At 53.0% G+C, this 13,305-nt stretch overlaps 1 protein-coding gene and 1 long non-coding RNA gene across 3 annotated transcripts; both read left to right on the forward strand.

Moving 5' to 3' along the window:
* The first annotated feature begins 200 nt into the window (after nucleotides 1-200).
* On the forward strand, nucleotides 201-1,527 carry LOC127465436 (uncharacterized). Of its 2 annotated transcripts, none has more exons than XR_007902196.1 (3): nucleotides 201-264; nucleotides 799-1,010; nucleotides 1,402-1,527. It is a non-coding gene; the product is annotated as an uncharacterized LOC127465436 (long non-coding RNA). The 2 variants fall into 2 exon arrangements; XR_007902195.1 differs by having other exon boundaries at nucleotides 1,442-1,496.
* A 1,274-nt stretch (nucleotides 1,528-2,801) lies between these two features.
* LOC127465444 (death effector domain-containing protein-like) lies at nucleotides 2,802-11,314 on the forward strand. The gene is made up of 5 exons (XM_051775925.1): nucleotides 2,802-2,902; nucleotides 3,449-4,138; nucleotides 7,165-7,272; nucleotides 8,016-8,162; nucleotides 10,831-11,314. The coding sequence occupies exons 2-5, from the start codon at nucleotides 3,754-3,756 to the stop codon at nucleotides 11,205-11,207; spliced, it is 1,017 nt and encodes a 338-aa protein (XP_051631885.1). The 5' UTR covers nucleotides 2,802-2,902; nucleotides 3,449-3,753; the 3' UTR covers nucleotides 11,208-11,314.
* The last annotated feature ends 1,991 nt before the right edge of the window (nucleotides 11,315-13,305 follow it).

Consider the following 13,305-nt stretch of genomic DNA (forward strand, 5'->3'; position numbering starts at 1 on the left):
TGGGATGGATCTGGAGAGGGTTGGGATAGATCCAGAGGGTCAGGATGGATCCAGAGAGGATTGGGATGGATCCAGAGGGTCAGGGTGGATCTGGAGAAGCTCAGGATGGATGTGGAGGAGCTCAGGATGGATCCAGAGGAGCTTGAGATGGATCCAGAGGGTCAGGATGGATCCAGAGGGGCTCTGGATGGATCTGAGGGGGCTTGGGATGGACTTGGAGAAGCTCAGGATGGATCCAGGGAGGTTCAGGATGGATCTGGGGGGGTCGGGATGGACCTGGAGAAGCTCAGGATGGATCCAGGGAGGTTCAGGATGGATCCAGAGGGTTGGGATGGGTTTGGAGAAGGTCAGGATGGATCCAGAGGGGCTTGAGATGGATCCAGAGGGTCAGGATGGCTCTGGAGAAGCTCAGGATGGATCCAGAGGGTCAGGATGGATCCAGGGAAGCTCAGGATGGATCTGGGGAGTTGGGATGGATCTGGAGAGGATTGGGATGGATCCAGAGGGACTTCAGGTGGATCCAGGAGAGGCTCAGGATGGATCCAGAGGGTCAGGATGGATCTGGAGAGGATTGGGCTGGATCCAGAGGGGCTTGAGGTGGATCCAGGAGAGGATTGGGATGGATCTGGAGGGTCAGGATAGATCCAGGGAAGCTCAGGATGGATCTGGAGATGGTTGGGATGGATCCAGAGGGGCTCAGGATGGATCCAGGGAGGCTCAGGATGGATCCAGAGGGTCAGGATGGATCTGGAGAGGATTGGGCTGGATCCAGAGGGGCTTGAGGTGGATCCAGGAGAGGATTGGGATGGATCTGGAGGGTCAGGATGGATCCAGGGAAGCTCAGGATGGATCTGGAGATGGTTGGGATGGATCCAGAGGGGCTCAGGATGGATCCAGGGAGGCTCAGGATGGATCCAGAGGGTCAGGATGGATCTGGAGAAGCTCAGGATGGATCCAGGGAAGCTCAGGATGGATCCAGGGAAGCTCGGGATGGATCCAGGGGGGCTCAGGTTGGAGCTGGAGAGCATTGGGATGGATCCAGAGGGTCGGGATGGATCCAGAGAGGATTGGGATGGATCTGGAGTGGTTGGGATGGATCCGGAGAGGGTTGGGATGGGTCCAGGGGAGGGTCAGGATGGATCCAGAGGGTCAGGATGGATCTGGAGATGGTTGGGATGGATCTGGAGAAGCTCAGGATGGATCTAAGGAGGGTCAGGTTGGATCCAGAGGGGCTTGAGATGGATCCAAGGAGGCTTGGGATGGATGTGGAGAAGCTCAGGATGAATCCAGAGGGGCTCAGGATGGATCTGGAGAAGCTCAGGATGGATCTAAGGAGGGTCAGGATGGATCCAGAGGCTCAGGATGGATCCAGAGGGTCAGGATGGATCCAGAGGGGCTCAGGGTGAATCCAGAGGGGCTCAGGATGGATCCAGAGGCTCAGGATGGATCCAGGGAAGCTCAGGATGGATCCAGAGGGGCTCCCCATGGATCCAGAGGGACTCAGGATGGATCCAGAGGCTCGGGATGGATCCAGAGGGGCTCCCCATGGATTCTCCTGCTGTGCCTGAGCCGGTTCTCCCGACTGGGGCTGATCATCCCCCTCTGGAAAACTTTGGGAAGCCCAGCCCAGCCTTGGAAAAGGGGATTGGGGGGAATCCAGGGCTGGGATCCGGGCAGGCCTCGGGAATTCCCACCTTGGAAAAGGGGATTGGGGGGAATCCAGGGCTGGGATCCGGGCAGGCCTTGGGAATTCCCACCTCGGAGCAGCCCTGGAATTTGTGGCATTCCTGGAGAGAAAATCCTGGGATTTGGGGGGATTTTGGGAGCAGTTCCTGGAGGGAAAATCCTGGGATTTGGGGGGATTTTGGGAGCAGTTCCTGGAGGGAAAATCCCGGGATTTGGGGGGATTTTGGGAGCAATTCCTTGAGGGAAAATCGCGGGATTTGGGGGGATTTTGGGAGCAATTCCTGGAGGGAAAATCCCGGGATTTGGGGGGATTTTGGGAGCAATTCCTGGAGGGAAAATCCCGGGATTTGGGGGGATTTTGGGAGCAATTCCTGGAGGGAAAATCCCGGGATTTGGGGGGATTTTGGGAGCAATTCCTGGAGGGAAAATCCCGGGATTTGGGGGGATTTTGGGAGCAGTTCCTTGAGGGAAAATCCCTGGATTTGGGGGGATTTTGGGAGTAATTCCTTGAGGGAAAATCCTGGGATTTAGGGGGATTTTGGGAGCGGTTCCTGGAGGGAAAATCCCTTTCTTTGGGACATCTTGGAATCCCTGGTTTTGGGATGTCTTGGGATCCTTGTTTTTGGCTGAGGATCCCAATTTTTGGGGTGCCTGAATGTCCCTTTTTTTGGGATATCTGGGGATCCTTGTTTTTGGCTGAGGATCCCACTTTTTGGGATGCCTGGGGATCCCTTTTTTTGGGATATCTGGGGATCCTTGTTTTTGGCTGAGGATCCTGTTTTTGGGATGTCTTGGGATCCCTGTTTTTGGGATGTCTGGGGATCCTTGTTTTTGGCTGAGGATCCTGTTTTTGGGATTCCTGGAGTTTCCTGTTTTTGAGGTGCCTGGTGCTGGATTCTGGGCTCATCCATTGACCCCAAACCCCATATCCAGAGGGAAGGGATGGACTTTGGCCTGACCCATCACCCCCACATCCAGAGGGAAGGGATTTGAGGGATGGATTCTGGGCTGATCCATTAACCCCAAACCCCATATCCAGAGGGAAGGGCTGGATCCTGGGCTGATCCCTTAACTCCAAACCCCATATCCATAGGGAGGGGATTTGAGAGCTTATCCATTGACCTCATATCATAGGAAAGGGCTTTTCCCAGGTGGATTTTGGGGTGATCCCTTAACCCCCCATCTCTAGGGAAGGGATCTGAGGGCTGGATCCTGGGTTGATCCATTACCCCATATCCATAGAGAAGGGCTTCTCCCAGATGGATTTTGGGCTGACCCATCACCCCCACATCCCTAGGGAAGGGATTTGAGGGCTGGATCCTGGGCTGATCCCTTAACCCCACATCCCCAGGGAAGGGATTTGAGGGATGGATTTTGGGCTGACCCATTGACCCCATATCCACAGGGAAGGGATTTGAGGGCTGGATTCTGGGCTGATCCCTTAACCCCAAACCCCATATCCAGAGGGAAGGGCTTCTCCCAGGTGGATTCTGGGCTGATCCCTTAATCCCCCATCCCTAGGGAAGGCATCTGAGGGCTGGATCCTGGGCTGATCCCTTAATCCCCCATCCCTAGGGAAGGGGTTTTCGGGCTGGATCTCAGGCTGACCCATCACCCCCCATCCATAGGGAAGGGATTTTCGGGCCGGATCCCGGGCTGACTCATCGCCCCCCATCCCTAGGGAAGGGATTTGAGGGCTGGATCCTGGCCTGATCCATTAACCCTGTATCCAGAGGGAAGGGATTTTCGGGCTGGATCTCAGGCTGACCCACCACCCCCCATCCCCAGGGAAGGGATGGATCCCGGGCTGACCCATTGACCCCATATCCACAGGGAAGGGATCTGAGGGCCGGATCCCGGGCTGACTCATCACCCCCCATCCCCAGGGAAGGGATTTGGGGGCTGGATCCTGGTCTGACCCTCCACCCCCCATCCCCAGGGAAGGGATTTTCGGGCTGCATCCTGGGCTGACCCCACACCCCCCATCCCCAGGGAAGTGATTTTCGTGCCGGATCCCAGCTGACCCCCCACCCCGTCCCTCCCTCCCCTCTCCAGGCCCCCCCCGCCATGGCCTCCCACCGCAAGCGCTCGGGGCCGTCGCCGCCCTCGCCCTCCTCGCCCTCCTCCTCCTCCTCCTCCTCCTCCTCCTCCTCCTGGTCGTGGCCGGAGGAGCGCGGGGAGCGGGAGCAGGGCCTGTACAGCCTGCACCGCATGTTCGACATCGTGGGCGCCCACCTGACGCACCGCGACGTGCGCGTCCTCTCCTTCCTCTTCGTCGACGTGCTGGACGAGGCCGAGCGGGGCCGGATCCGCAGCGGGCGCGACTTCCTGCTGGCCCTGGAGCGGCAGGGCCGCTGCGACGAGAGCAACCTGCGCCAGCTGCTGCAGCTGCTGCGCATCATCACCCGCCACGACCTGCTGCCCTACGTCAGCCTCAAGAGGAGACGGGCTGGTGAGTGGGGTATCGTGAGATATGGGGTCAGAGTGATGGTATATGGGGTGAGAGTGATGGTATATGGGGTCAGTGCCAACCTGCGCCAGCTGCTGCAGCTGCTGCGCATCATCACCCGCCACGACCTGCTGCCCTACGTCAGCCTCAAGAGGAGACGGGCTGGTGAGTGGGCATGGTGTGATATATGGGGTCAGAGTCATGGTATATGGGGTATGTGGGGTCAGTGTGATACCCTGTGGGGACAGTGTCACCATATGTGGGGTCAGTGCCATGACCTGCTGCCCTACGTCAGCCTCAAGAGGAGACGGGCTGGTGAGTGGGGTACCGTGAGATATGGGGTCAGAGTGACAGTATATGGGATATGTGGGGTCAGTGTGATACCCTGTGGGGTCAGTGCCCCGACCTGCTGCCCTACGTCAACCTCAAGAGGAGACGGGCTGGTGAGTGGGCATGGTGTGGTATATGGGGTCAGAGTGATGGTATATGGGGTATGTGGGGTCAGTGTGATACCCTGTGGGGTCAGTGCCAACCTGCGCCAGCTGCTGCAGCTGCTGCGCATCATCACCCGCCACGCCCTGCTGCCCTACGTCAGCCTCAAGAGGAGACGGGCTGGTGAGTGGGCATGGTGTGATATGGGGTCAGTGTCACCATATATAGGGTCAGCGTCATGATATATAGGGTCAGTGTCATGATATATGGGGATATGTGGGGTCAGTGCCACGCCCTGCTGCCCTACGTCAGCCTCAAGAGGAGACGGGCTGGTGAGTGGGGTATCGTGATATGGGGTCACAGTTGTGATATATGGGGACATGTGGGGTCAGTGTGATACCCTGTGGGGACAGTGTCACCATATGTGGGGTCAGTGCCACGCCCTGCTGCCCTATGTCAGCCTCAAGAGGAGACAGGCTGGTGAGTGGGCATGGTGTGATATATGGGGTCAGGGTCATGATATATGGGGTCAGAGTCACAGTATATGGGGTCAGTGCCAACCTGCGCCAGCTGCTGCAGCTGCTGCGCATCATCACCCGCCACGACCTGCTGCCCTACGTCAGCCTCAAGAGGAGACGGGCTGGTGAGTGGGCATGGTGTGATATGGGGTCAGTGTCACCATATATAGGGTCAGCGTCATGATATATGGGGTCAGTGTCATGATATATGGGGATATGTGGGGTCAGTGCCACGACCTGCTGCCCTACGTCAGCCTCAAGAGGAGACGGGCTGGTGAGTGGGGTATCGTGAGATATGGGGTCAGGGTCACGGTATATGGGGTATGTGGGGTCAGTGTGATACCCTGTGGGGTCAGTGCCACGACCTGCTGCCCTACGTCAGCCTCAAGAGGAGACGGGCTGGTGAGTGGGCATGGCGTGATATATGGGGTCAGAGTGATGGTATATGGGGTATGTGGGGTCAGTGTGATACCCTGTGGGGTCAGTGCCAACCTGCGCCAGCTGCTGCAGCTGCTGCGCATCATCACCCGCCACGACCTGCTGCCCTACGTCAGCCTCAAGAGGAGACGGGCTGGTGAGTGGGGTATTGTGAGATATGGGGTCAGAGTGACGGTATATGGGGTCAGAGTCACCATATGTGGGGTCAGTGTGATACCCTGTGGGGTCAGTGCCACGCCCTGCTGCCCTACGTCAGCCTCAAGCGGAGACGGGCTGGTGAGTGGGCATGGCGTGATATATGGGGTCAGGGTCATGACATATGGGGTCAGAGTCACAGTATATGGGGTCATGTGGGGTCAGTGTGATACCCTGTGGGGTCAGTGCCACGCCCTGCTGCCCTACGTCAGCCTCAGGTGGCGCCCCGGTGAGTGGGATATCGTGATATGGGATGGGATGGGATGGGATGGGATGGGATGGGATGGGATGGGGGGGATGGGATGGGATTGATGGGATGGGATTGATGGGATTGGATGGGATGGATGGGATTGTGTGTGTGATACTCCAAATCCAGGTGTTGGGATAATCCCTGGATGATCAATCCCTGGATAATCGGTCCCTGCACAATCCATCCCTGGACAATCCCTGGACAATCCATCCTGGACAATCCCTGCACAATCCCTGCACAATCCATCCCTGGACAGTCCATCCACAGACAATCCATCCTGGACAATCCCTGCACAATCCATCCCTGGACAGTCCATTCCTGGACAGTCCCTGGACAATCCCTCCCTGGACAATGCCTGGACAATCCCTGGACAATCCCTCCCTGGACAATCCCTGGACAATCCCTGGACAATCCCTCCCTGGACAATCCCTGGACAATCCCTGGACAATCCATCCCTGGACAGTCCATTCCTGGACAATCCCTGGACAATCCCTGATAATCCCTCCCTGGACAATCCCTCCCTGCCCTCCCCTCCCCATCCCGTTGTTTTGGGGCCGTTCCCGACCCCCCCATGGAGTTTTTCCCTGGACAATCCCTCCCTGGACAATACCTCCCCATCCTGGTGTTTTGGGGCCGTTCCCGACTCCCCCAAGGAGTTTTTCCCTGATAATCCCTCCCTGGACAATCCCTCCCTCCCCATCCCGTTGTTTTGGGGCCGTTCCCGACCCCCCCATGGAGTTTTGCCCTGGACAATCCCTCCCTGGACAATCCCTCCCTCCCCTCCCTCTCCTGGTGTTTTGGGGCTGTTCCCGACCCCCCCATGGAGTTTTTCCCTGATAATCCCTCCCTGGACAATCCATCCTGGACAATCCCTGGACAGTCCATCCCTGGACAATCCTTGATAATCCCTCCCTGGACAATCCCTCCCTGGACAATCCCTCCCCATCCCGTTGTTTTGGGGCCGTTCCCGACCCCCCCATGGAGTTTTTCCCTGGATAATCCATCCCTGGACAATCCCTCCCTGGACAATCCCTCCCTCCCCATCCCGTTGTTTTGGGGCCGTTCCCGACCCCCCCATGGAGTTTTTCCCTGATAATCCCTCCCTGGACAATCCCTCCCTCCCCATCCCGTTGTTTTGGGGCCGTTCCCGACCCCCCCATGGAGTTTCCCCGCCGTGTTCCCGTTGTTGTTCCCAGTGTGCCCGGACCTGGTGGACAAGTACCTGGAGGAGACGTCCATCCGCTACGTCACCCCCCGCGCCCCCGGGGACGCCCCGCCCGGCCTGGGGCACCCCCCAAAATCAGGTGGGGGCCATGGGGGGGGAATATTTGGGATTTGGGGTCACCCTCGGGGGGGGGGTTATCCCGATTTTCCAGCCCTGGGTTCCCTGGGAATGCAGGGACACAGCTCGGGGGGTGGGGGAGATCCCGAGGTTTGGGGTGGTAGGGGCCATTCCTGGATCTCTGGGGGGGGTTTGGGGGGTCATTTGGGGTCCCCCTGTAATGGAGGAGGAGATTTGGGATCCCCTGTAATGGGGGATGAGATTTGGGGTCCCCCTGTAATGGGGGTGACATTTGGAGTCCCCCTGTAATGGGGGGTATATTTGGGGTGCCCTGTGAGGGGGAGTATATTTGGGGTCCCCCTGTAATGGGGGTGAGATTTGGGGTCCCCCTGTAAGGGGGGTGAGATTTGGGGTCCTCCTCTAACAGGGGGTGAGATTTGGGGTCCCCTGTAATGGGGGGTGTATTTGGGTGTAATGGGGGGTATATTTGGGGTCCCCTGTAATGGGGGGTATATTTGGGGTGCCCTGACCCCCCCTTGTCCCCCCAGTGCCTGCCCCCCACCCCTCGCTGTGCTGCCCCCCGGGGGGTGAGATTTGGGATTCCCTGGTAATTGGGGATGAGATTTGGGGTCCCCTGTAATGGGGGGTATATTTGGGTGTAAGGGGGGGTATATTTGGGGTCCCCCTGTAATGGGGGGTATATTTGGGGTCCCCTGTAATGTGGGGTATATTTGGGGTGCCCTGACCCCCCCTTGTGCCCCCCAGTGCCTGCCCCCCACCCCTCGCTGTGCTGCCCCCCGGGGGGGCCCCAGCTGGGCCCGAAGCGCCCGGGCCGGGCCCGGAACCTCCTCGGGAACCAACGGAAAAGGAGGAAGTCGGTGACCCCGGATCCCAAGGAAAAACAGACCTGTGGTGAGGGAAAATGGGATTGGGGGGGGGAAACTGGGATTGGGGGGGGAAAAACTGGGATTGGGGGGGTTGGATCCCAAGGGAAAACAGACCTGTGGTGAGGGAAACTGGGATTTGGGGGGGTTGGATCCCAAGGGAAAACAGACCTGTGGTGAGGGAAACTGGGATTTGGGGGGGTTGGATCCCAAGGGAAAACAGACCTGTGGTGAGGGAAACTGGGATTTGGGGGGGTTGGATCCCAAGGGAAAACAGACCTGTGGTGAGGGAAAATGGGGTTTGGGGGGGAAAAACTGGGATTGGGGGGGAAAAACTGGGATTGGGGGGGATCTGGGACTGGGGGGGGTTGGATCCCAAGGGAAAACAGAGCTGTGGTGAGGGACTGGGGGGAAAATGAGATTTGGGGGGGAATCCTGGGGTTGGAGGGGGGGATTGGATCCCAAGGGAAAACAGGGCTGTGGTGAGGGGATTGAGGGGGGAAATGGGATTGGGGGGGCCCAATTTTGGTAAAAACAAGGATTTCAGGGTAGGAAACCCCCCTGATTTTGGTAAAAACACAGATTTCAGGGTAGGGAACTGGCCCAATTATGGTAAAAACAGGGATTTCAGGGTAGGAAACCAACCTGATTTTGGTAAAAACAGGGATTTCAGGGTAGAAAACCAACTTGATTATGGTAAAACCAGGGATTTCAGGGTAGGAAACCAACTGGATTTTGGTAAAAACAGGGATTTCAGGGTAGGAAACCAACCTGATTATGGTAAAAACAGGGATTTCAGGGTAGGAAACCAACCTGATTTTGGTAAAAACACGGATTTCAGGGTAGGAAACCAACCTGATTATGGTAAAAAAATGGATTTCAGGGTAGGAAACCAACCTGATTTTGGTAAAAACAGGGATTTCAGGGTAGAAAACCAACTTGATTATGGTAAAACCAGGGATTTCAGGGTAGGAAACCAACTTGATTATGGTAAAACCAGGGATTTCAGGGTAGGAAACCAACTGGATTTTGGTAAAAACAGGGATTTCAGGGTAGGAAACCAACTGGATTTTGGTAAAAACAGGGATTTCAGGGTAGAAAACCAACTTGATTATGGTAAAACCAGGGATTTCAGGGTAGGAAACCAACCTGATTTTGGTAAAAACAGGGATTTCAGGGTAGGAAACCAACTGGATTTTGGTAAAAACAGGGATTTCAGGGTAGGAAACCAACCTGATTTTGGTAAAAACATGGATTTCAGGGTAGGAAACCAACCTGATTTTGGTAAAAACACGGATTTCAGGGTAGGAAACCAACCTGATTTTGGTAAAAACAGGGATTTCAGGGTAGAAAACCAACTTGATTTTGGTAAAAACAGGGATTTCAGGGTAGGAAACCAACCTGATTATGGTAAAAACACGGATTTCAGGGTAGGAAACCAACCTGATTTTGGTAAAAAAATGGATTTCAGGGTAGGAAACCAACCTGATTTTGGTAAAAACAGGGATTTCAGGGTAGAAAACCAACTTGATTATGGTAAAACCAGGGATTTCAGGGTAGGAAACCAACTGGATTTTGGTAAAAACAGGGATTTCAGGGTAGGAAACCAACCTGATTTTGGTAAAAACATGGATTTCAGGGTAGGAAACCAACTGGATTTTGGTAAAAACAGGGATTTCAGGGTAGGAAACCAACCTGATTATGGTAAAAACAGGGATTTCAGGGTAGGAAACCAACTGGATTTTGGTAAAAACAGGGATTTCAGGGTAGGAAACCAACTGGATTTTGGTAAAAACACGGATTTCAGGGTAGGAAACCAACCTGATTTTGGTAAAAACAGGGATTTCAGGGTAGGAAACCAACCTGATTATGGTAAAAAAATGGATTTCAGGGTAGGAAACCAACTGGATTTTGGTAAAAACAGGGATTTCAGGGTAGAAAACCAACTTGATTATGGTAAAACCAGGGATTTCAGGGTAGGAAACCAACTGGATTTTGGTAAAAACAGGGATTTCAGGGTAGGAAACCAACCTGATTTTGGTAAAAACAGGGATTTCAGGGTAGAAAACCAACTTGATTATGGTAAAACCAGGGATTTCAGGGTAGGAAACCAACTGGATTTTGGTAAAAACAGGGATTTCAGGGTAGGAAACCAACCTGATTTTGGTAAAAACAGGGATTTCAGGGTAGAAAACCAACTTGATTATGGTAAAACCAGGGATTTCAGGGTAGGAAACCAACTGGAATTTGGTAAAAACAGGGATTTCAGGGTAGGAAACCAACCTGATTATGGTAAAAAAATGGATTTCAGGGTAGGAAACCAACTGGATTTTGGTAAAAACAGGGATTTCAGGGTAGGAAACCAACCTGATTTTGGTAAAAACAGGGATTTCAGGGTAGAAAACCAACTTGATTATGGTAAAACCAGGGATTTCAGGGTAGGAAACCAACTGGATTTTGGTAAAAACAGGGATTTCAGGGTAGGAAACCAACCTGATTTTGGTAAAAACAGGGATTTCAGGGTAGGAAACCAACCTGATTATGGTAAAAAAATGGATTTCAGGGTAGGAAACCAACCTGATTATGGTAAAAAAATGGATTTCAGGGTAGGAAACCAACTGGATTTTGGTACAACCCCAGATCTCAGGGTGGGCTCCCTGATTTTTGGGATTTTTTCCCCCTCTCCCCCCTCCCAGACATCCGCCTGCGGGTGCGAGCCGAGTACTGCCAGCACGACTCCGCCCTGCAGGGCAACGTCTTCTCCAACAAGCAGGAGCCCCTGGAGCGGCAGTTCGAGCGCTTCAACCAGGCCAACACCATCCTCAAGTCCCGCGACCTGGGCTCCATCATCTGCGACATCAAGTTCTCCGAGCTCACCTACCTGGACGCCTTCTGGCGGGATTACATCAACGGCTCCCTGCTCGAGGCCCTCAAGGGCGTCTTCATCACGGACTCGCTCAAACAGGCCGTGGGCCACGAGGCCATCAAGCTGCTGGTCAACGTGGACGAGGAGGATTATGAGGTGGGACGCCAGAAACTCCTGAGGAACTTGATGCTCCAAACGGCTCCCTGAGGGGAGGAGAGGGGGGGGTTTGCCTGCCTTTTTGGTTTTTTTCTTTTCACCCCACCTCCTTCTTTTCCCTGCCTTTTTTTTTTTTCCCTTTTTTTTCCTTTCTTTTCCCTTTTTTTCCTTTCTTTTCCCTTTTTTTTCCTTTCTTTTCCCTTTTTTCCTTTCTTTTCCCTTTTTTTTCCTTTCTTTTCCCTTTTTTTCCTTTCTTTTCCCTTTTTTTTCCTTTCTTTTCCCTTTTTTTTCTTTCTTTTCCCTTTTTTTCCTTTCTTTTCCCTTTTTTTCCTTTCTTTTCCCTTTTTTTTCCTTTCTTTTCCCTTTTTTTCCTTTCTTTTCCCTTTTTTCCTTTCTTTTCCCTTTTTTTTCTTTCTTTTCCCTTTTTTCCTTTCTTTTCCCTTTTTTTCCTTTCTTTTCCCTTTTTTTTCTTTCTTTTCCCTTTTTTTCCTTTCTTTTCCCTTTTTCCTTTCTTTTCCCTTTTTTTCTTTCTTTTCCCTTTTTTTCCTTTCTTTTCCCTTTTTTTCCTTTCTTTTCCCTTTTTTTCCCCTCACGTTTTTTTCCCCTCCTCTTTTCCCGCCTTTTTTTGTTTTCCCGCCTTTTTCCTTTTCCCACCTTTTTTGTTTTCCCGCCTTTTTCCTTTTCCCACCTTTTTCCTGTTCCCACCTTTTTTCTGTCCCCACCTTTTTCCTGTTCTCATCTCTTTTTCTGTTCCCACCCTTTTTCCTGTTCCTGCCCTTTTTTTCTGTTCCCACCCTTTTTTTTGTTTTCCCACCTTTTTTTTTATTTTCCCACCCTTTTCCTGTTCCTGCCCTTTTTTGTCTTCCCGCCTTTTTTGTTTTCCCACCTTTTTTTGCTTTCCCACCTTTTTCTGTTTTCCTGCCCTTTTTCTGTTCCCACCTTTTTTTGTTTCCCTTTTTTGTTTTCCCGCCTTTTTTTGTTTCCCACCTATTTTCTGTTCCCACCTTTTTCATTTTCCCACCTTTTTTTTTGTTTTCCCGCCTTTTTTTTGTTTCCCCGCCTTTTTTTTCCACCTTTTTTTATTTTCCTGCCCTTTTTTCTTTTCCCTTTTTTTGTTTTCCCACCTTTTTCCTGTTCCTGCCTTTTTTTCTTTTCCTGCTTTTTTCCTGTTCCCGCCTTTTTTCTGTTCCCGCCATTTTGTTTTCCTCCATTTTGTTTTCTCACCTTTTTCCCCCCCCTTTTTTCCCTTTTTTTTTTTTCCCACCTTTTTTTCTTCTTCCCCCTTTCCCCACCTTTTATTTTCCTGCCTTTTTTCCTCCTCCCCCCTTTTTTTCCTCTTTCCCCCCCTTTTTTCCCTTTTTATCCCCCTTTTTTCCCCCCTTTCCCCCTCAGAGTTTCTTTCTCTGGATTTTCCTCCTCCTCCTCCTTTTTCTTCTTCTCCTTCAGGTTTTTTTGGGGTTGTTTTCCCAGAGGCAATCCCGGTGGGATCTGGGGGGTCGGAGGTGTGTGGGGAGCGCTGGAATATTCTGGAATTCCACCCTTTCTGCCCCGTCCCTTCCTCCTCCTCGTCTTTTCCATGTTTTCCCCCCCCCAATTTTCTTTTGTATCCGTTAAAAACCCCCAAAAGAGGCAAAAATCCCCTCGGATGGCCCGAGGGACCCGGCGGGATTGGGGGCTCGGAGCTGCAGGGAGCCCTGGAATCTCGGAATATTCCAGAATTCCTCCCTTTTCCCGCCTCAACTCCTCGTGTTTTCCACGTTTTCCCCCCCGTTTTCTTTCGTGTCCATTAAAAACAACAACAAAAAAAAAAGGCAAAAATCCCGTTGGTTCCCCTGAGGGTGGGATTTTGGGGGGGGGGGGAGCACCGGAATATTCTGGAATTCCGCACTTTTTGCCCTGTCGGTTCCTCCTCCTCGTGTTTTCCCATGTTTTTCCCCCCCCCAATTTTCTTTTGTACCCATTAAAAAACCACCAAAAAAAAAAGGCAAAAAAGCCCCTGTTGCTGCCACACGGTGGGATTTGGGGGGTTGGAGCCGCAGGGAAGCCCTGGAATATTATGGAATATTCTGGAATTCCTCCTCCCTTGGGCCCTGTCGCTTCCTCCCTCTCCTTGTGTTTTCCATGGTTTTTTCTCCCCCTATTTTTCTTT

This window comes from Manacus candei, unplaced genomic scaffold (genome assembly GCF_025592945.1).
Source record: "Manacus candei isolate 608988 ecotype Guabito, Panama unplaced genomic scaffold, ASM2559294v1 h1tg000394l, whole genome shotgun sequence".
Taxonomy (NCBI): Eukaryota; Metazoa; Chordata; class Aves; order Passeriformes; family Pipridae; genus Manacus; species Manacus candei.

Bases quoted from the DNA above. Each gene is read 5' to 3' on its own strand.
- LOC127465444 (XM_051775925.1), top strand. From the start codon at position 3,754: ATGGCCTCCCACCGCAAGCGCTCGGGGCCGTCGCCGCCCTCGCCCTCC. The intron at 4,139-7,164 runs GTGAGTGGGGTA...TGTTGTTCCCAG, and splicing joins CCTCAAGAGGAGACGGGCTG to TGTGCCCGGACCTGGTGGAC. The intron at 8,163-10,830 runs GTGAGGGAAAAT...CCCCCCTCCCAG, and splicing joins CAAGGAAAAACAGACCTGTG to ACATCCGCCTGCGGGTGCGA.